This window comes from Atheta coriaria, unplaced genomic scaffold, assembly GCF_025399875.1.
Source record: "Atheta coriaria isolate IRGN ID8LTWV9N9 unplaced genomic scaffold, Caltech_Dcor_3.1 hic_scaffold_8_pilon, whole genome shotgun sequence".
Lineage (NCBI taxonomy): Eukaryota > Metazoa > Arthropoda > Insecta > Coleoptera > Staphylinidae > Dalotia > Dalotia coriaria.
In genome coordinates this window covers 1,767,363-1,788,271 of record NW_027045450.1, presented here as the reverse complement: position 1 = coordinate 1,788,271, position 20,909 = coordinate 1,767,363, and the positions used below count along the sequence as shown (strand labels likewise).

The 20,909-nt window shown below is 37.4% G+C and overlaps 6 protein-coding genes across 6 annotated transcripts; 2 read left to right on the top strand and 4 right to left on the bottom strand.

Annotated features, from left to right (window-relative positions):
* Positions 1-679: 679 nt before the first annotated feature.
* On the bottom strand, positions 680-3,444 carry Wsck (tyrosine-protein kinase Wsck). The gene is made up of 6 exons (XM_065309996.1): positions 3,242-3,444; positions 3,041-3,183; positions 2,682-2,984; positions 2,395-2,621; positions 1,961-2,332; positions 680-1,798 (listed from the first exon to the last, which is right to left on the bottom strand). The coding sequence occupies exons 1-6, from the start codon at positions 3,442-3,444 to the stop codon at positions 821-823; spliced, it is 2,226 nt and encodes a 741-aa protein (XP_065166068.1). The 3' UTR covers positions 680-820.
* Positions 3,445-3,886: 442 nt separating this feature from the next.
* On the top strand, positions 3,887-5,386 carry Gip (hydroxypyruvate isomerase-like protein Gip). Its single transcript, XM_065309998.1, has 4 exons — positions 3,887-4,278; positions 4,416-4,527; positions 4,586-4,758; positions 4,823-5,386. Exons 1-4 carry the CDS (start codon positions 3,936-3,938, stop codon positions 5,128-5,130), a joined length of 936 nt encoding a protein of 311 aa, XP_065166070.1. The 5' UTR covers positions 3,887-3,935; the 3' UTR covers positions 5,131-5,386.
* On the bottom strand, positions 5,182-14,537 carry LOC135797576 (rho GTPase-activating protein conundrum-like). Its single transcript, XM_065309999.1, is given in 12 exon segments — positions 5,182-5,558; positions 5,796-5,985; positions 6,040-6,241; positions 6,296-6,637; positions 6,701-6,848; positions 6,851-6,868; positions 6,926-7,049; positions 7,126-7,401; positions 7,464-7,576; positions 7,921-8,162; positions 8,229-8,348; positions 13,740-14,537. Coding segments are annotated over 11 exon segments (1,848 nt in total). The 5' UTR covers positions 8,332-8,348; positions 13,740-14,537; the 3' UTR covers positions 5,182-5,468.
* An 846-nt stretch (positions 14,538-15,383) lies between these two features.
* On the bottom strand, positions 15,384-17,880 carry LOC135797574 (protein starmaker-like). Its single transcript, XM_065309997.1, has 2 exons — positions 17,690-17,880; positions 15,384-17,166 (listed from the first exon to the last, which is right to left on the bottom strand). Exon 2 carries the CDS (start codon positions 17,163-17,165, stop codon positions 15,870-15,872), a length of 1,296 nt encoding a protein of 431 aa, XP_065166069.1. The 5' UTR covers position 17,166; positions 17,690-17,880; the 3' UTR covers positions 15,384-15,869.
* A 256-nt stretch (positions 17,881-18,136) lies between these two features.
* On the top strand, positions 18,137-19,218 carry RpL17 (ribosomal protein L17). Its single transcript, XM_065309374.1, has 4 exons — positions 18,137-18,238; positions 18,456-18,549; positions 18,645-18,917; positions 18,975-19,218. Exons 2-4 carry the CDS (start codon positions 18,469-18,471, stop codon positions 19,164-19,166), a joined length of 546 nt encoding a protein of 181 aa, XP_065165446.1. The 5' UTR covers positions 18,137-18,238; positions 18,456-18,468; the 3' UTR covers positions 19,167-19,218.
* Positions 19,214-20,875, bottom strand: LOC135797159 (Krueppel-like factor 12). Its single transcript, XM_065309373.1, has one exon. It carries the CDS (start codon positions 20,234-20,236, stop codon positions 19,319-19,321), a length of 918 nt encoding a protein of 305 aa, XP_065165445.1. The 5' UTR covers positions 20,237-20,875; the 3' UTR covers positions 19,214-19,318.
* Positions 20,876-20,909: the final 34 nt, after the last annotated feature.

Sequence of the window (20,909 nt, the reverse complement as noted above, 5' to 3'; positions counted from 1 at the left end):
AACAATGTTTATTGTGAGATTGTGACCATAACAAACAGCAAATGATGCGAATACTAAACGGATCCTTGAGAGAAACAAAGATGGAGATATTTCATTTCTTCGAATTATGTATCAGTAGAGTCTGTTAAGTTAAAAACATTTCATCGAATTAAGTGATAGTGAGGAACAGTATCACTCTTGTTCGATTACAAATTGTTTAACCAGAAATATTGACTTTTTCGTCTATATAAGGTGGTACTATTAACATAAAAATGTTTAAACAGCTTGTATGTATTATTAATGTGTATCGATTTCTTTTTTAAATGGGAAATTCCGAAGTGGAGATTAATGTAATTGGTCCATTAGTTTTTATATTGGCTTATTTCGACTTTGAATGGCAGTTGAAGTTGTTAGAAACAAATACATTACTTTATCTATTTATTAGATCATTGCTTATCTGATAAGACTTTTGAAATGCCATCACCTTTCCACGGGTAGCTCATGTTATGTTTCCAGAAACAAAAAATCAATTTCAATGTGGTACTCCATGTAATTTTGAGTGATTGCCGGCTTCTGATGTTGTAAAATTTCCAAATACTGATTCTAATCAATAAGATAACAGTTTTCTGAAATACCAATCATTATGCTTACATTCGTTGAATGTTGGGGCACGATTACGTCATCCACAATGCCACAAAAAGCTTGAGTATGTATTTTATTTACAAAAGTGTGTAAATTTGAGATTCATAAATTACATATTAAATTTTGGAATGCAAATAAGTACATCATTAAAAAATAATCAATCAGTCGTTAATATAAAAACATATGGTGTGCAGTTCCATTAAAATATCTCCGCATTCGTCAACTCCAAATCCTTGTCATAAGTTTCGTACTGAAATCCAGGATACGTTCTGAAATTAAGACAATCTTCGTTGCGGATGAAGTCAATGTGTTCCGCCAGTTCAGCAAACGTTGGTCGCTCGTCCCAGTCGATCTGCCAACAGTTAAGCATCACCTGATACAAGGTATCGTAGAGATATGGCAACTGCGATAAACAGAGATTTTCCTGAATTATCTTATCAGGTAACTCCTGTTGATTTAGGTGAACGTATGGTGTCCCACCAAGAGAAGAAATCTCCCAGAGTAGAACAGCATAACTCCACACGTCGCTTTTGTTCGTAGGCTCCATACCTCGTAAGACTTCTCTAGCGGTGTGTCTTAAGAATGTCGGCGTTTGTTCGGTTTTATAATACTTAGCAAGACCAAAACCAGCGACTTTCGCATGATTGCCAACAATGGCGATATGAGCAGCGCATAGTTGTTTATGAATGATTTTCAGCGAGTGTAAATGCTCCATACCTTTGGCAATACACCAAGCAAATTCAATCGCTTGAGATTCTGATATCGTTGTAAAGTTCTGCGCTGTTAAAGTGCGACTGTTTAAAAGAAACTCTTTGAGTGTTTGTTCAGAGTGTTCAAAGACCATTGCAACCATATCAGAACGATCACATGTTCCAATCAGATCAAGCACATGTGGATTACCACTGCTTTTGATTACCAGATCTAAGTCTTTGAGCATGTTACGTTTGAAAAGTGGTTGCAACTTTTTGTCATTTATGCAGTACGAAATGATGTTTAAGGGTTGTTCGTTTTTCACGACGGTGCCAGGGTGTAACCTACCAAATTTTCCGTAGCCCATGAATTGTGCCTGGTCAATGTTGAGTGCGCTGCGCGGAACAGTCCAGACGCGGTCATGCAGAGATTTGTAGTGATTCGAAGTTTGCGGCAGTTCATCTTCGGGTATGTAACCGTTGTTTTCCTTTGTTTTCAAATGACACACATCAGAAATTACATTCAATCTAAATTATCATTAGGATATTAAATTACATCGCTATCATGCATTGTATCCATCACATAAGTATCGTTATCTTTGGTTATCGGTATTAATACAGTTACATAGACCCAATCAAAGGAAACTTACGACATCGATCATGGGACCCTGAATCGTCAACTCCTGATTGTCATTCAGACGCTGGCGATGATTTAGCTGGACGCGATTGCGCAGAAAGTAAAAGCCAATCAATCCAACAACCAGCATTAAACTTATGACAACGATTGCCAACGAAAGTAGGATAATCACCGCTGAAGATTCTTCGGCGTCGTTCGTAGGCATGTGTGACATGATGACATCGACTTGCAGGCCGGCAGTGTCGCTGTAAACGACAAAATCGCGATCGTCCACTTTGCTCAGCATTCCTACCATTACATGGTAGTTTTTGTCCGCTTGCAGAGGCGCGTTGAAATACTTGCCGTAGCTTCGCATGTCGCCGATGGTAAAAGGAGCGCCAATACGCTAAATAATAAAATAAACATAATTTACTTACTTGAATAATTTTGGAGGGAAAAATATCTTACATCAGGTTGTATTTCAGCTGTGACATAATATGGAATACCATCAGCATTTGCCTGTCCATAAGACTTGAGATTCTCAGTTTGAACTGCTTGCACAGCATTGGCTTCAATTACAACAATCAAATAAGATGTAACAGGACCGTTATTGTTGTAAACAGGTTCCATTTTTATAACTAACGTTGTATCAGTCTTTTTGAGTATTGTTGGTGCTTTTGGATTGGAATCAGGTTCTAAAATAACAAACATTAAAATATTTAATAAATATTTAAGTAAATTTTGTATTAAATTACCTCCAATAAGAGTCTGCATTATTTGAGAACTTATAGCTCCATGAACATATGAAGATTCTGCTTGTACAGTCAAATTATACATAGTACCAGGATGTAAAGTGACAATATTCACTTTAAAAGTATCATTTGAGTAGACATTTGTCCATGAAAAGGTTGAAACTGGTGAATGGGAGTAGGTCTTAAGTACACTGGCTCTCACTTTGTAGTTTTCAATATTTAGAAATGATTCAGGCACTTGCCAAGTTAAAACTGCATGAGTATCAGTTACATTACTTATCATAAAAGATCTTGGTGGGCCATTCACTAAAAGTTATAAAATAAATTGAAAATTTTTATTAAAAGTACTAAAAATAATTTACTTTGAACTGCAGTGTTGTACACATCTGATAGCTGCTCTTTCACATCACAATTTATGCATTCTTCTCTGCATAATTTAGTGCTTCTAATATCACCCAGGAAATTACTGCATATGCATGTTTCATTCATCCTTACCAATGCATATCTATGGATTAAAAAATAATAAATATTATATATAATATTTAAGAAGAGTAAAACTTTACCTATAGTATTTTTCATGGCAAATCTCAACACAATCTGTACTCCTATGGTTGCCTTCAATGATATTCTTATCCTTGGACATTGATAAATCCATGTAACAGCCCAAAAACTCGCCTTTCTCATTAGCGGCCGGTATTGTTACTTGATATGCGGAAGTTATACGGTATAATCCGATGAACACAATGAGATATTTATATGACAACATTTTACGTGAGTGTTTTGTGCGGTTACACCATTCAACACAGTCTAATTTACATATTATCTTCGCGCATTTAGTATCTTTCACGCGAATTTTCACGAGAGTAATATTAAATTAAAATAATTTAATACGAACACGTATTGAAGACAGGTGGGTGTGTTGCGGATGAGTAATTACGTATCCATTTTATACAATTACGCGGTTTGTTTTCGCTTTTTACGCTGATTCAGAAGCAGACGAAGCCGAAGCATTTGATGGTTATGTGACTCACACAGGTGCAGGTGCATTGATGGGTGTGTGCAGGTAGAAAAGTAACAACACCTTGTGGTGTTCCGGTGGACTAAGAAAACATCATTAACTTAAAAAATATACAAGACACAATGCTGAATATTCAATTGTTTTGTTTTTAAAATATCGCTGCGATTTATTTTGTTCCCAGGACTGTGATTGGTTGCATAGTGCATAATTTTGTTTTCAATTGGCTTGGTTTGTTTATAATGATTAAATATGGTGGATTGTTTAAGCAAGTTGCGCATGCGTGCTCGCCACACTTTCGCTGCTTATCGCTACAAACCTCAATAAAATTAGATAAAATCCACTACACGACGAACTTTCAAAGTCAAAGCATTACTTCAAGCAGTAGCACTATCATGGCAAAGTTTTGCGCAAATTTGTCGTTCATCTTCACGGATGTACCGTTCGTGGAGCGGTACGCGGCCGCAAGTCGCGCGGGATTCAAGGCCGTGGAATCTGGTTTTCCTTACCAAGTGCCGATCGAAGAGGTGACGGCCGCGAAGAAGGCCGCAGGAATTCAGCAGGTCCTCATCAACGTCTACACAGGTACCATTAATATTCCAATTTATGTAAATTATGACACGATAAACTTTCACCGAAAGTATTAAGTCAAAATTCAAATTTATCATCGCGAGTGAAAGTTACCGTTGTATTTTTAAATTTATTATTTCAAATCTTAAAAGGGGACGTGACGAAAGGCGAGCTTGGATTCGCCGCGGTTCCAGGTGAAGAAGAAAACTTCAAGAATAGTGTTCATACAACAATTGAATACGCAAAAGCTTTGGGAGCATCTAAGTAAATTAAAAACGTAATAAATTAAAATGAATAGTTAAAGTTTATGTTGTAATTATAGGATTCATGTGATGTCTGGTAGAGTTACGTTCCCAACAGCGCAAAACGACACACTTTACGAGAGTAATTTGCGATACGCGGCGAAAATATTTGAAAAGGAGAATATTCTAGGCCTCATCGAACCAATCAACAAATATTCCGTTCCTGGCTACTATTTGAACTCCTATGATAAAGGTAACAGCAAAACAAATAAGCGATTAGTCGCGAATATAAAATAAACCTTCACGTTATTTGATAGCATTAAAAGTCCTGAAAAACATCAACAGTCCAAACCTGCGTCTGATGCTCGACGTGTTTCATCTGCAACACATTCAAGGCAACATCACAAACACAATGCAAGAGCTCAAAGATTGGATCGGCCACGTGCAAATTGCACAGGTACCAAACCGTAACGAGCCGGACACCCTCGGCGAAATAAATTACGCACACGTTCTCACCGCGCTCAGGACGGTGGGTTACCAGGACTGGATCGGTTTGGAATACAAACCTCAAGGTGATCCTGTCGCCGGCCTGAAGTGGATTACATCTCTTGGCTATAGCTTATAAATTAACCGCGGCGTAGTTATGATATAGAACGTAGTAAAGTAGTAAAAAATGTTTTGTTTTGCTTAAAATTAAATTTACTACTTTATAATAAAAACTATCTCGACCTCTACTGTGTGTTAGACACACAAGTTGGTTGTTAGGTAAATGTACATGTTGGCACGTTAATATAAAAGTATTGTACAAAATAGTCTCTATAATCACATAAAATATACTCGCCGCAATACGTTGAAAATAAATGCGTTTCTGCGGAATGATACTCTCTTCGCTTTCATCGATATAAAAAAAATGCTAAACACAAATATTACCCATATGTATACTTATAAGCGCTCATCTGCGCCTCAAAGAATATACTCCCGTTTTATTTTCGGATTTAACATGGCACCTGGTTCGTACTGAGTACTGCTGCGTGTTAGTTTCTTCTTCGAGCGCTACAAAAACAAAACACAATTCTTAAAGTCACCAATTTTTAGTGAATTCATAATAATAGCTTGGTGAGAGATATGTTTGTGAAAATATATACAAAATGAAAAAGCTGCAAGACGAAAACGCCCAACACCAGAAAGAATACCAGCAACCAGCGCACCCGCGCAAAGCAATTTCAATATGCCCGACTATCAACTACATGTTTGTGTAACGCAACACCATAATGGCCAGGCGACACCTACGGCTTTCTTTTCTTTGCGGTCCAGCGCACGTTTTTGTGCTTCGTGAGCTTGCTCCACCAACTCATTGGGAATCATCCACAGTTGATCAGCTGCTTTCAGTAATATTTCCATGATATTACAGCAGACAGCAGCGTCGTTGATCTCTTTCGTTAACTGCTCCTTGGTAATAGGTGTTTTATCATCTTTACACCTAAAAAATAAAAAAATAATCAAGTGTTTATTTATTTTCAACAAACAAAATTACTTTGATCCTAGTAATCGAGGTGGGAAGAAAGATGGAGCCGAGATCATGGCGACGTTGTGTACGGACATCCGGTTGAACTGTTCGTGTGCCACAATGTTGATCAAAAACTCCAGCAACAAATGGAATGTGCTGCGGTGTTCAATCGGTAAAAGAAGAACTAAAATATTCAAAGCACGCAGTTTTTCTTCTTGGTCGGGAATTACTAGAAAGGGCACCATCAATATAACGCTCACAATTTGGATTTACAGGTACTTACAACTACTTTTAAAGAACATATCAAATAATTCCATAGTAAAAATTGGGTCTGGTAACTCTCTAAGGAGTTTCTTCAATACCCCTGTTAAATCATGAACTGAGATTTGTGAGAAGAGGGTATCCACAGCCCCGCGGTTGCTGTAGAATTTACTTTCGATTTCTGCACAAATTTGTTCCTGTTTTTGTTTTTGGCCGGCAACTCGCAGAATTCCATCTTCTTTGATGCGTTCGTTGAGTTGCGCTAAGGTAGTTTGGTAGATTTGGGGTACCATGGAGGTATCAGACGTACTGGGCATGTCTCTCATCACCAGAGTTGATAAATTTACCCCAAATACATTACCTCCTTATTGAAAAATAAATTTACCATAAAAAGAAGACAAAAAGACAAATTTAAAAAATGACTTACTTTTATGTTTATAGCTTGCTTTCCGCTTCTGAACGTTGATTTTGTGGTAATCAAAAATGGTGGCCACCTCAACCCACAATAGAGGTTTAAGATATTGATACTCACAATCGGAGAGCGTATCGATGTGAATATAATTCGCTCCGTTTCGTGGACTACTGTTTTATTAAGCTAACACACAAATTATGTGAATATAATGTAACATACCAGCAAAATTTTAATTCTTACTGTTTCGTTGGAAGAGTCCTGTTTAACTATCTTGGCAAAACTCAACTGGTCAATACCCATCGCCATTGATGTTTGGCTGCATGGGGTCGGGTCGCTTTTCGACAGCAAACTATCAAACTCCGCACTGCAATTAAAAGTCATTTAGTACTTCCCACAACACAAAAATCATTGACTTTTAGGTGATAAGTGAAAAAACATACAGGTAGTGATTCTTGACGTTGGTAACCTCTTTAATGTTGTTATTATTATTGGTAAGGATATCCATCACTTGATTGTGGTCGCCATTGACGTCCACCGGTATCCTGTTGTTAGTCCCAAACTCTTTCAAGGGATGGTACCCTTTGAGGACCACATTTTCGGAACCTAGATGCGCGACATCTCCGCGATCATGTCTACTGAATACCTGCTTACTTGGTATAGGTTCACTTGATGTGTATTTTAATTTCCCTTTGAGGCCTACACCATCAGTTAAAATACTATAAAGTAAACAAAAATTTTAAAAATTATCTGCAAGTAATACAACTATATTTATAATTACAATGAAGATAAATTATGGTGGTCTTCATCAGAGGTAGATTCCTCATTCGGGTGTCCAGTGGAATCAAGCGAATCAGGTGTCGCACTGCGTGAACGCGATCCAGTACTGGACGTCTGCGGAGAGTCAACAAACAATTAAACAATAAAGTCGATGATACGAATACCAATACCACCAATATCGAATATTATAGTTAGTGGCCGGAGGTGATGCGCATAGTAATGAATCAATTAATTTACGTCGCACATATTTGTATCGTCGTAAAGCTACCTGACCACAACGCATTCTTTAAGAATCAATTAACGATCACTTCCAATAACTCCTACATAGACAAGTGTAGATGCTCACTTATGTGTTGAAAACAATTGTTTGCGCTCGAGCAGAGTAGTTGCCTTTGTGGATGTGTGGTATTCGCATTTTTGCATATTAACGAGGAGGTACCATGTGTTTTTCAACTCACCTCAAGGTTCCACGCGACATCTCGAACGTCCTGCCGCTGTTTCCTGCGCGGCTGACGATTGCCCAAAGTTTTATTCAATGTGCGCACCCTCGACCGCACCGTCTCCGCCTGCCGGACGGTGAGATGCTTTTGGCGCACAGTCTCATCAACAATCAAGTCAGGTATCTCCTTGCCTTGTTGATGGAGTTTAGAAAACTCTAAAAGACCTGCGTTTTGTAGAAAATCGGATGCTTCTTCCACTTCTAATAAAATAAAACAAAAACGTGAAAAAAACTATTTTTTTTAGAAAATTCACTAAAATGACTTACCATCTAATAATTCTACATCAAAATCATTCGTATGATGTTGAGAATCTTTAACTTCAGTAAAATACAACCGGAGCGGTTCGTGGGGTACCTCTATGGACTCCATCTTTAAAATGGCGTCACCTACAAAAAACAAACAATTAGAATTCGTTTAGTATGCGATGCGCGAGGTGCAATCTATTTTATGTCATGCCAAAACAAAAATTAATATGTGAATCGTGCAATATTTCAAGGTTCCAATCACGTGGGCTCATTATTTGTGTTGTTATCTTTTATTCGTGTTTATGTAGCTTAATAAGTGTCTTAAAAACAATTAACCTAACGTTTCCACAATAATAATAATAATAATAACAAGATAATGTCTTATGTTTACCTCAAATAAGTTAAAAAGTTAATTTCGTTGTATAAGACGCTATCATACGCGATTATGTGATAATGAATAGCAAAAGTCACGAGTTTAATTAAAGAAATTTTACGTAACATGAAAAATGCAAATCAGCCGCACACGTTTCGAATTAATTACACAGGTGTTTTCGTTTTCGTAACATTCTCGCCAGTTTTACGATTTAACTGACCAGGCACCAGCTTTTGGATAATATAGTTGCAATTAATAAATAATTAATTACAGCCTCTGAGGCCCAGTGGCGTTGTGCCAGCAAATCAGGAACAAAACGCTTTTAATTTAATAGCAAATAAATTAAAATGTGCGAAGCACGCGCATAAAATTACAAATTTAAATATTAAACATAAAAAAGCAAAAGTTCCGAGTTTGTATGTAATTATAAGCTAATATGATTGTAACTTAACTCGAGCAGAACATTTATAATTATAATAATACAGCAAGAAATTACAATGTGTAATTAATGCCCACATGTCGCCGAGGCTGCGCAGATGTTGATGAAACACCCTAAGAAGTTTGAAGTTTTAAACTTTCTCGCGTCTGACCCACTTGATCTCCTCGATTCTGTGTCGAACTATCGACCATTGACCAATTTTTACTTTTGCTTAATTTTATTTACACGGATATGCGCGTGCGTGCCGCGCTCAGCAAGCTATTATTAATGCAAAAACGAATAAAAATAAAACACATGTTTGTGTAGAGGGAAAAAAATGTAATCCGCACGATTTAACTTTCAATTTGTGCGCGCCGGTCGATTTCACGCGGATTGCCGCAATTTTTTTCTTCGTCTGGTGATTTGAAGATGTTTTGTTCCATTGTCGATTGTTGTCGATTGCGATAGCGTGTAAAATGTAATTTCGACGCGCAGATTGCGCGAATTACTTCCTTCGTCACACGGCGCGCAATAAAATGGAAAAACATTTATATTTACATTAAATGTCAATAGTGTGGATTTTTGCGTGCGGACATTTTAATGTACCCACATTATGTAGAACGCGGAACCACTTTTATAATATAATCAAAGAATATGAATTGATAATTATTTGTCGTAACATGGTTCCATTAGGTGATTTAAATATGATTTAAATGTATCTGGGACTTGGGATTACTTCTTACGATATTTCAATGTAATTTCTTCGACACAAGGCGTCAATTTTATTACATATGAACACATTTAGTGTATGTGCGAAGTCAACAAGAGCTAATTTACAGCCCAAGGGTATGTAATTGTTGTGGCGCAAATTCACTAAATGCTAAAGCCTGTTTATCGCGCGGCGAGTGTTTGTTAAGCGACGAGGTGATTTACGACAATTAAACGTGCGAGACTGACGTATATTTTGCACGTGGAAACTCACATGAGTTTCGCAACACGATAACGTAAATGAACTTGGGTGCTTATTTTTCTATATTATTGTTGGTATACACAAGACTTTAACACGAATTCTAAAAATAGCGAATTTTATACTAAAAATTGCCTTTTTCCCTTTTTTCGATAAAAAATGTTCTTTTATTTTGTATTATCATATAGAGACTTTCCCAAAAATTAAAAATTTTCCTCTCAATCGCTTTTAGTTTTCGAAAAAATGAAAAATAAATTTTTAAACCAAGATTTAAGCTAAAAATTGTTGTATTCTGTACTGATGATGATGATCAAGGTAATAAAAGTCAGATAAATCCCAATGCCAGCACGATCCATATCATCTAAGATCTTCACAAAGACAAAAAGTGCTTTTGTTCGTTTGTTCACGCGTTATTACTGCACAATTAACGCCTCAGCACGAAGAAGGCCACGATGGACCTCGGCGAATTAATGTGAAACATGAAAAGCGAAATGGTAAAATAATAAAAGTGAAACCAACGCACAGGCGTGCGCCGGTTACCACGAGATGCCCGAGGAAAGCGAGAAAAAAGAAATGCGTTCGTACAACAGCCAACCTGCGCAGTGGTTGGAAATCGGACCAAATCCAAAGTGAAAATATGTAATTATGCAAGCGCGCACCGCGCACCACCAGCACGATTCGGCGTTTAAAGAAAATTAGGAAAGAATGAAGGAAAATGACTGCATTCTTTTGCAGTGCGCACGCAACGAAAGAATAAACATAACAATCTTCGCGCTAAACACGTAAATCGTGACTTATATAAAAAAAAGCAGACGAACAAAACAATATTACAATAGTCTCGGAAACACAATTGTTTTTGCTGTGCAAACAGTAGTCAAATAGGCAACATTCATTTATTGTTACTTATCTAACTAATTTTTTGCTGCTATTGTATCGATATGAATATTATAAACATAACTTAACTGTTTGTTTTTGAAATTTTGAAAAAACTTCTACAAAACAAAAATTTTCGTACAAAAAAATTGAAATAACTAAGCAAAAATTGAAATAAAACCAACAGATTACAGTTTACACTTACAATTCTTGTGGTGATAAGTAGAATTTGAGATTTCTGGCACAGACCGCACGCGCATTTGCATTCAAACCCGCCGATAATTAAGACTGAGCGGTTTTTCGCCCGCTACCGTTTGTCGTACAACGGCCACCACGCGTCGCGCATTGTCAATTTCGCATTTACGATGGCATCAAAAGCGCGCAACCAGTAAACACATTACACACGCGGGCAGCTTAGATTTCAATTTGAATAAACAACCAGCAAACAAGCGCAGTCAGTACATTCTTGTGTAAGAAGAACACCGTCGTCGTAATGACGAGTCAGCAGATTCAAATATAATTCAAACACGCATTGTTTTTACCAGCGCCGTCATCACCATCATATCTGGCACACTTGCTGTGTGCATTCATGAAGAAAATAACTATTTCGTTCATTATGCGAATGAGAAGCATACAATCATGAAAGATGGTGATTCTGTCCTGTTAGATTCGTATTGTTTAGTTGTCTGAATGTAGGTATACGGCGTACTCGTGCGGTTATTTAATTGCGTGAGTAAAATAGAAGATTTTATTCATCTGGAGTTACTGTTCGCTCTAATTTGGCCAGTGTGTCAAACGTGCAATACGTGTGTTTTTACCATAAAATTTGTGCCAAAATTAGTCAATATTATGTTGAGTATTTTTTAGATATGAAAATGTTTCTGCGTGTGGGAACTCTTCAAACTACAAATTGATGTAGTCAAAGATTAAAAGTAAAAGATTGAGTAACAATTCCATGGGAATACCTTGTAATTACTACATGTGTTGATGGGTGAGATGAGTAATTGGTACCCGGATTGTTGGTAATATTTGCAAGACCTCGTACTTAATTATATTTCGAATTTTTATGTTTTCACTCTCAAAACTCAAATATCGCGGTAAGATTCAAACGCATTCCATAATATTGATAAAAAAAATTATCAACAGTCATGCGACACAAACTTGCTCCAATACAATAACACAATAAACAAATTAGACGCCCACTCCTAGACTATAAACAAGTGCTGTCTATGTTTACTGTAGGCAATACACAAAAGCCGTACCAATTAATGCAATCACTCATTGTTGAGCTTGAGCACTTTTTACCGGCATCGTGGTCATCAACGCACGAATGTGTACTCGTAACGATAGCGTAATGAGTTTTAGAAAGTTACGAGAGTGCCCAAGACGCCAAGTGCAAGCGACACTTGTCAAACCGTCAAACGACAAGTGATTTTTACATAATCAACATTCACAATGTTTTCCTGCGTTTCTTTTATCGGAAAGACTTGAAAGAACGCGGAATTCGTACGATACGTTCACAAATCAACGCTGATAATCTTTTTAGCTGCTCTTCAGTGCGTTAAAAACCTTCGATCACTACAAAAACGTGTCGTAAAAAAACACGAACAGTGGACGTAAACGTCGATGACGTCTCGCTGACTTCGCGTTAATCGGTGTGTCAACAACGCGCAAAATACTAAAACTAAAAGTGAATGTGAAATTCAAGCGCAAAAATTCTTCAAAAATGATTGAAAATGTACGAGTTTCTTCAGAAATAATTGTGTTCGCTTATAATTATTAAAATATCTTAATAGAAAGCTTTTGAATTTAAATTTGGCATTTAACACATGCACTTATATGAATATTTACTGGCGAATGCATAATGCATGCGCAATAAATTCCCAATTAACATAAACATCGATAAGCGACACTTTTTTGGTATGAACGATAATTGCGCGCACGGCCAGCATTAAAACAAAGCAAAAAATACAAACAAAAAGCATAGAAAGTTAGCAGCAACATTCAAATTGTGCACAATTTAAAATAGATATGCCTACATATTCAAAAGAAGGCGCAATTATGGTGAAACCGAAAACTGAACCATGAACAATGATCTCCAGTCATAATACGGGCATTTACTATTTGTATTTACTTACAATACTTGTTAACTTTTTTTATTATCACACAGGAAGTCGAAAAAATAAACGACAAATAAAAACATGCAGGTTTCTCGATATGGGCACGAGTCGGTTTTGGCTTGGCCATGAAAATCGACGTCGTTAAGTAAATCGCATATTTAACTGCATTAAGTACACATAATTAAGTGCTTAATTAAACTCAATTTAGTAGGATGTATACATTTAGGATATAGAAGAGATAATGTGTGCAATTTGACAAGAAGGCCGCATTAAAATTAGATTAAAACAGATAACAAAGACTGAAAAAACTGAAATTAAACATAAATTTAGTTAATTTTTGTTGTTTTTTTGCAAACAAGAAAAATATATTTGATTTTTAACCTTAGTGAATTTGAGAAAACAGACCGCATCTTCTTTGATGCAAAGTCCGGAGAAATTTCTTTTTGCGTCGGAATCTGCTGCGAAGGCACTCCTTAAACATCAAACTTTTAATTTCTACGGCTGTATACTCCTTGTTTATTCAAGCGACGTAAAAAAAGCATGAGTCAATAGTCATGCGTTTCATTTATGAACCCAATAAATTTCAATGTGAAGTTCACAGAGAAAAAAACAAGTGTAAAGTGTAAACTAACTGTAATGTCCATAATAAGTAATTGAAGCAATTATTATCAGAATTAATTATGGTACGTCAAGGAAACAAAACAAAAATGTCTATGAGTTTGGAAAGGTTCTGAATGGTATTCAGAGCAATTGATTTTTTGTGTTTTTGTGTTCTACTCACCACAGGATGCTGCCGCCGATGAATGACTAAACGGTTTCTCTCTTGATCGTCTTGATGTCTTCGTTGTGCTGCTTTATCTCCAAACTCTCCGAATGCCTGCAATGTCTGCAGTAATGATCGCGCACATCACACCGCATCACATATATTGTGATGAGCGATGTGCTTCCTCGAGTCTTGCTTCATCATCCACAACAGATCAACACACTATGTTGACAATTATCGCCCAGTTACACTTGCGGTTCTAACCAGTTATAATATTCCATCCGCATCCACACAATGCTTATTAATAAATGAATTAAATTTTAATTTGATTCGTCCATGCAGGACGAAAACAGAGTATGATGCGTATTATTCTACGCATTCTACGGTATATTGTTTGAAGTTATCTCTAGTGTGATAGCTGATAACACACAACTGCATGACTGATAGATAAATTTGCGTTGGGTTTATACGCGGATTATTTGCCCAGCTTGCGTGTGAGCTCCGCGAGCGTTTTATCATTTATTTGTTGCAGCCAGGTTTCGTTTTCTCGTGCATCACTCGCGTTTTGTTTAGTTGCACTTTAAAAGGTCGATCGCGGAGGAAGAGTACACGAGGCGCACGCACTGATTATGTGGCGACAATGTCTTCGGACGACGCAGACGAGACGACAACAGGAGAACACCTTGAAAGACCACTTCCCGAACGCCCCGAGCGGCTTGCTTTTAATGTTCAATGCGTTCAATGTTTATCGCGAGGAGCGCGCAACCTCGCCGCGATGTTATTGCTCGACGTTTGTGTGTGCGCTTGGTAAATAACACGACTCAAGTTAAGCCTGCTTGCGGCCCCACTACAAGCGACAGGTTTATTTCAGGAAAGCAATGTTGAGCGCCGACAATCTTTGCATTGCATAAGCGGTGGAAGACAAAGTTAGTCAAGGAAACTTCTTACTTAAGTTAAGCGTGTTAATTTTAAGTTTGTTTCGTGCATGTAGCGCCATCTGTATTTGATATTTGTATTCATAAAAATACTTAAATCTTATGTTAAGCGCCATGACCGACAAAATGCTTATCAATTGTTGTTAATCAAGGTAATTTGTGATAATACAACCTAAAAACTTTGTAAAAATGATATAAAACCATTAAAATGTCTAAATTAAAGTTTTTACAACTTTTTTTGCAAAGTCGAAGTTTATTGGCCCGTAATTTTTTTCCGAACAATTGATTTTAATCAATTTCAATTTATTTAAGTGTAGAATTTAATATAGAATCAATATTTGCTTGAAAAATTGTTGTAACACTTCAAGTTTTCGAGTAATTCAATATTTACTAAAGATTAACGTACTTGTCGAGACAAAATCAGATTTGTAATTTATTTATTGATTTCACTTAAAAACGATAAGAAATGCAACAATTATTCTTTCTGTAATTAATTCATTATTAAATTCTGCATCAAATTATTCTGAATTCTTCTTAAAAACTTTTCTCTAACTGAATATAAACCAACAAAACGCATTTTTTCGTTTTTTAAGAACCTTGACCGACTAAAAGCATTCCGATAGCCACTAATCATAGTAGTTCATGATAAGAAAGTATTTAGATTATTGAAGCGCACTTTAAAACCTTCAAAACCATCAAATAAAAATAAATTGAGCACACACAACACTTAAAATAGAATACTTTTATGTATTAGCTTAAAGTAACTCAAAACAAAACAAAAAATAATCACTGATTCCTATAAATATCACAAACTTATTACACAGCTTCTGTTTCTTAAGATCTGTTGCATAAAATTAACGTTAAACAAAAAATTAAGTAATTATAACTTTGAAAAAAACTTAAAATTAATGAGAAAAATTAATAAAACTGATGGTATTGTTTATATTTAGAACAATAAATCGAAATATAACATTCAATTTGTGTGCTATATTATATTTCTGTGTGTATAGACCTTGATATGAATACTTTTATAAAATAATTTTGATTTTTATTGACACATTTATAGTAAATCATTGTACTCCAAACTTTTATGATTTTTTTTAGTGGTAACTTGTAATATCAGGTTAAAAATCATACAAATTTGGATTATTATGAGATTACTATGACTTAAAATACGAATGTTTTCGTAGATCAACCTCTAAATGTAAATATCTTACGATTTCTTGAATCGATTCGTTTCCCGTTCGTCCATCATATCGAAATACCAATGCGCTTTATCGCGTTTCTTATCGCGCCCTTGCGCTCGTTCGAACATCCAGTCAGCCTTCTCATCCTGCTGGCGTTTATCCTTTCTTCCCTTGTGCATATTATCATACCACTCACCGGAAGCGGTGTCGTTGTGTTTATTAAACTTATTTTTCTTCTCTTTTTTGTCTTTCCCGTCACGTTTCGCGTGTTTTTCGTTGGATGAATCTTTGGCATATAACTTGTACTCTTTTTGTTTCAATTTACTTTCTTTTTGTTTGAGATAAGCCTCCTTTTTGTGCAAATAATCCTCGTGCTCTTGGTGTTTATCGTGTTTATCATGCTTTTTCACATCGTTTTTCTTGTTATGCGACTCTTGATACTTTTCTTTCTCATGTTTGTCTTTTTTCTCCCGTCGAAAATTTTCTTTGTCTTCATCGCTGTCGTCGTGGCCTTTGTTATGTTTGGGTTTCTTCTCTTTGTGTACTTTGTGCTCATGACTGTCGTAATCTTTGTATTTATCTTTCTTATGTTTCGAATCACCTTTTTGTTGTTTGTGTTTAATCTCATGGTGATCATCATAATCATCATGTTTTCGTTTACCACCGCGTTGTCCCGGTCTGTCATCCTCATACTTTTCCTTGGCGTTTTTGTGCGCTTGCGCCGCATACTTAAGATTATCCTTATTCTTATAACCCTTTTTATTATATTTTCCTGTATCTGGTTGGATAAACTCGATATCCTGATCGTCATATGGTCGCGAATAGTATTCCTGCACGGGTGATGTTATATTATTATCACATCCCCATTGACAATAGGTTGCTATTATCAATCCACCAATAATAAACCCGGCAGAAGTCAATGTGCTTCTGAAATACGAACGAACTCTTCGTTCGGTAACTGCCAATTCACTCTCGCCAGGTTTGGCGACATCTAGTGCTGCTTTAACAGCAGCTGCTGTTTGCATTTCAGCCGCCAGATCCTTGAAATGCTGTTTTGCCTGTTCCAAATCATTAGAACCGAGTGGGGTGCCTTCTTCGGCATATTCAGCTGCTTCGGGATGATCTTCTGGATCAGTTAAAATACTGATGTCGGAATCAATGCCAGTGTCATCATGTGCATGAATATCTTGCACTTCTTCAACATGCGCGCGTTCATAGCTGGACGCTCGGCGGCTTTCTGCACGCTTGCGGAAGTTATTTTCTTCGTTGTCCACCCACGTCCAGGACCCATCCGAGTCGTTTTGTTCACGGCGGGCGCTCATTCTAGAATCGGATTTTTCACTAAACAATTTTCGCTAATCTCGAGCAAGCGAAATGTGAAACATTCAGGCACTTATTAATAGCATGCGACGTAAAAAGATGCGACATGTATTTTTATCACACACATACAAAGAAAATTTTTGTTAAAAATCATATTAAGTTAGTTTAAAACTACTACAAGCATAAATTCGATTATACTTATTCATAACATGTAGTACTCCATCAAATTTAATTAGAATAGTACTTGTTGCGTGCTTTGTTTTTGAGTAATTAATTAATTGCTGGTGCGAAGCTCGCCTCTACACAATTTGCACACAACACACAAACAAAACCCACACACAAGTTATTATCAACATTGTACATGCAACGTAACATTTCATGAATACGATAAGAAAATTAAAAGCAGTATATTAATTATAAACATTTGATAAAGACTTCCAAGCGTTCAATGCACTGTTATGAAGTTTACTACAACTAATTGCATCACAGCGGTTTGCGGAATTGCGAAATAATTGAGTGTAAATACCTTATTCAGGTGAATGCATCGAAAAGTCGAAGAGCGTGTTGAGGCCGGACGGATTTTTTTTCGAAATTACTGCTGCCTGGGCCTGAATTGAATGAATTTGCGCGTTTATAAATAGCACAGGCTCGGAAAACCTTCGTATTCTGCAGATTCCGTTGAGGTTGTGTATGATGTGTACTTTTGTTGTCTGATTGCTTAGTTGCCTAGCTTGTGGAAACAGCTTGTTGCATTTGTTTTTTTCTTTGCCTATGCGCAATTGCGTAAAATGAACAATAATCAACGAAATAATAATTAAAACAGAACAAAAGTTACCTAAACATATTAAAAATAAATAACGGATTTAATTTATTACTATTCTTTTACTTTTTGCGCTCTAAATTAATTGTTAAAGTTGCTTGTAATTGAAGAAATTCAAATCGGCTGTCATTTTGAATCTGGTAATAATTCTAGTAACTTTGTAGTAAGATGAGGGCGCCACTGTCATTCACAACACCATCTTTCTTTTTGACGTTTGATATTTTTCTCTCTCTTCTTTTGTACAGCCTTATTTAGGTACGTTGTGCATCTGTGATAATTTCATGAAAATCTTTAATCATCGGCCGAAATATCACAGAAATTCACTCAAATATAATTTTGTCATATACTCTAATAGCTAAGTTTTGGTTCCCTGTGGATATTTCGTCGCCGGTGTGTGTGAAACTTGTACAAAACGTGAAAGTGTCGTCGCACCGCTGTGTACATCACTCATCAGTGTTTTCACTTGTTTCAGGTGCAAATAAACAATGGGTCGCTACGCTCGTGAGCCCGATACAGTCGCCAAGTCCTGCAAGGCGCGCGGCTCCAATCTCCGGGTGCATTTCAAGGTAAGTCATTCAATAATTCACAAAATACTGTTCGAAAACAAAACATAACCTATATACACTCAATGTTTTACACACGTGAATGCCATGTATTTTAGAACACCTGCGAGACCGCGAATGCAATTAGGAAAATGCCGCTGAAGCGTGCCGTTGCATACCTGAAGAACGTCGGAGAGCAGAAAGAGTGCGTCCCGTTCCGTAGGTTCAACGGTGGTGTTGGCCGTTGCGCGCAAGCCAAACAGTTCAAGACCACACAGGGACGTTGGCCGAAAAAGTCCGCCGAATTCCTTCTGCAGTTGTTAAGGAATGCTGAGAGCAACGCTGACTACAGTGGACTGGATGTTGATAGGCTTATTGTTGAACACATTCAGGTAAGACAAAAATTCATTAATCAAAAGCAAAAATCAATCAAATGCAATTATTTAAAGGTGAATCGCGCTGCGTGTTTGAGACGTCGCACATACCGTGCCCACGGTAGAATCAACCCATACATGTCGTCCCCATGCCACATTGAACTGTGGCTCGCCGAGGGTGAGAGCGCGCCGGAGGCGCAAAAGGGTAAAAAAGCAACCGGTGACAAGAAGAAGTCAAAGGTTGCCGCTACCGCCGCTGCTCATTAAGAAAAACAAGCGTTTCTATATTTAAGAGATCAATAAAAAACGAAAACTTTAATTTGGCATCTTAGAATTTATTATTACGGGCTATAATTTTATTCTCATTGGCGTTATATTTATACATCGATCATTTTCGTAGTTTATCTTTAACAGCATAATTAATCTTGCGGATGTGGGTTGTTTCGTAATCGCTTTTTAATCACATACGATCCGTACTGTGCCATTTTCTTGCGATGTACCTTGTCGTGCTTAGCGAGGTGGTCCGACCGTGCAAACGCTTTTTCACACAGCGCGCATTTATACGGCTTTACCCCTGAATGCGATCGTTTGTGTCGTGCTAATTCGTCTGACCGCGAGAATTTCCACTCGCAGTTTGGCCAGTTGCACGCAAACGGCTTTTCGCCTGAGTGTCGACGTAGATGCGCCTTCAAATGCGATGATTTCGCATAAACTTTGTCACAATCCTGCAGTGGACACGCAAAATATTTATCATCATCTCCGCAGCGTTTCTGCGCGTAATCATGCATAATAAGCGCATCATGCGATACTTTTTGTCTTTGTACTGGTGTTGCGTTGTTAGTATTGAATATCGCGCTCGAATTTGGCACTTTCTGACTTGTTTCATAGAGTAATGATCGTCTGCGTTTATTGCGCTCATCGGCAATATGCGGAAACATCTCCGCAAGAGATGTGAGTGTTGTTGATGTAGTACTGCTCGAATTGGATTCATGATTGTGTTGTAATTCATTACTGCTCTCGTCCGAGGTGTCGCGCAGTAAATAATCGAAATCCTGTTCCGATAAGTTATCAAAGTTGAGTTCGTCGCCGGCGAATAACAGTCCGGTGTCGTCGAGCGTGTCCAAGTTCATCGCCATGGCGACATCAAAGCCGAACTCGCTCTCCAAACAGTAGTCGAAGTTCATCTCGTTGGCGGTGTTAAAATCGTCGGCGAGGAACAAATCGCGTGACGGCCGCTCGAATAGTTTCAGCAGCCCATCCAGGTCGTCATTGTTCACTGACGCCTCGTGATGGCTTTTGTTGAATATTAAAAAATCATCGATGAGGTTGTCCATCATGGCGAAACTGGCGAATATTCAAACAAACCGCAACTTTTTTCCGTTCTTTCTCGACGTGTTGTTGAAAGCTCACTGACGCCACGCGTTACAAAAGCCTAATAAAACGTGTGCAATGATGCGACATGTGTGTATGATGTGTGAATGTTTCAATTCTCCAGCGGATTGTCGCTTATGTTGTTGTTTTATCGAATTTGACGCGAAAGCTTTCCGACGCCAGAGATTAGTTGTGTCCGTGTCAATTGTAGCCTAGCACAAGTGGTGAATCCCTCGGGAGCGCCAGTACTTCCACAGGCCTCGCACGAACATCTCCAGTGCGTGGCTGATTGAATCTTTCCAACGAACTGCACTGACCAAAGCGGGATTTCAGAGATGACTGAAATGAATTTCGTTGAAACGAATTGTTTTTGCTTAAATTCATGGTCATATGGCGGACGCTCAGGAAGTTGATGATAACGCAGGGAAGCAAAAACTGATGCGTCTCTTAGAGATAAATATTTCAAGCATCAAGTGCACAAGTTGAACTGCAACGTGTTGGATGATGTTTAACGCAAGCTGCAATTAAATTTACTACATGATTTTTTCAGTAATTGGTTGACTCTGCGATTGAAAATTGTAAAGAATCGGCGAGTTGAAAGAACCGGTGACAATGAAAGCGTGCGGTTACAAAAATATT

Bases quoted from the DNA above. Each gene is read 5' to 3' on its own strand.
- Wsck (XM_065309996.1), bottom strand. From the start codon at position 3,444: ATGTTGTCATATAAATATCTCATTGTGTTCATCGGATTATACCGTATA. The intron at 3,184-3,241 runs GTAAAGTTTTAC...TTTAATCCATAG, and splicing joins TGCCATGAAAAATACTATAG to ATATGCATTGGTAAGGATGA. The intron at 1,799-1,960 runs GTAAGTTTCCTT...TTGAAAACAAAG, and splicing joins AGGGTCCCATGATCGATGTC to GAAAACAACGGTTACATACC.
- Gip (XM_065309998.1), top strand. From the start codon at position 3,936: ATGATTAAATATGGTGGATTGTTTAAGCAAGTTGCGCATGCGTGCTCG. The intron at 4,528-4,585 runs GTAAATTAAAAA...TTGTAATTATAG, and splicing joins AAAGCTTTGGGAGCATCTAA to GATTCATGTGATGTCTGGTA. The intron at 4,759-4,822 runs GTAACAGCAAAA...GTTATTTGATAG, and splicing joins TTTGAACTCCTATGATAAAG to CATTAAAAGTCCTGAAAAAC.
- LOC135797574 (XM_065309997.1), bottom strand. From the start codon at position 17,165: ATGAGCGCCCGCCGTGAACAAAACGACTCGGATGGGTCCTGGACGTGG.
- RpL17 (XM_065309374.1), top strand. From the start codon at position 18,469: ATGGGTCGCTACGCTCGTGAGCCCGATACAGTCGCCAAGTCCTGCAAG. The intron at 18,550-18,644 runs GTAAGTCATTCA...CATGTATTTTAG, and splicing joins ATCTCCGGGTGCATTTCAAG to AACACCTGCGAGACCGCGAA. The intron at 18,918-18,974 runs GTAAGACAAAAA...AATTATTTAAAG, and splicing joins TTATTGTTGAACACATTCAG to GTGAATCGCGCTGCGTGTTT.
- LOC135797159 (XM_065309373.1), bottom strand. From the start codon at position 20,236: ATGATGGACAACCTCATCGATGATTTTTTAATATTCAACAAAAGCCAT.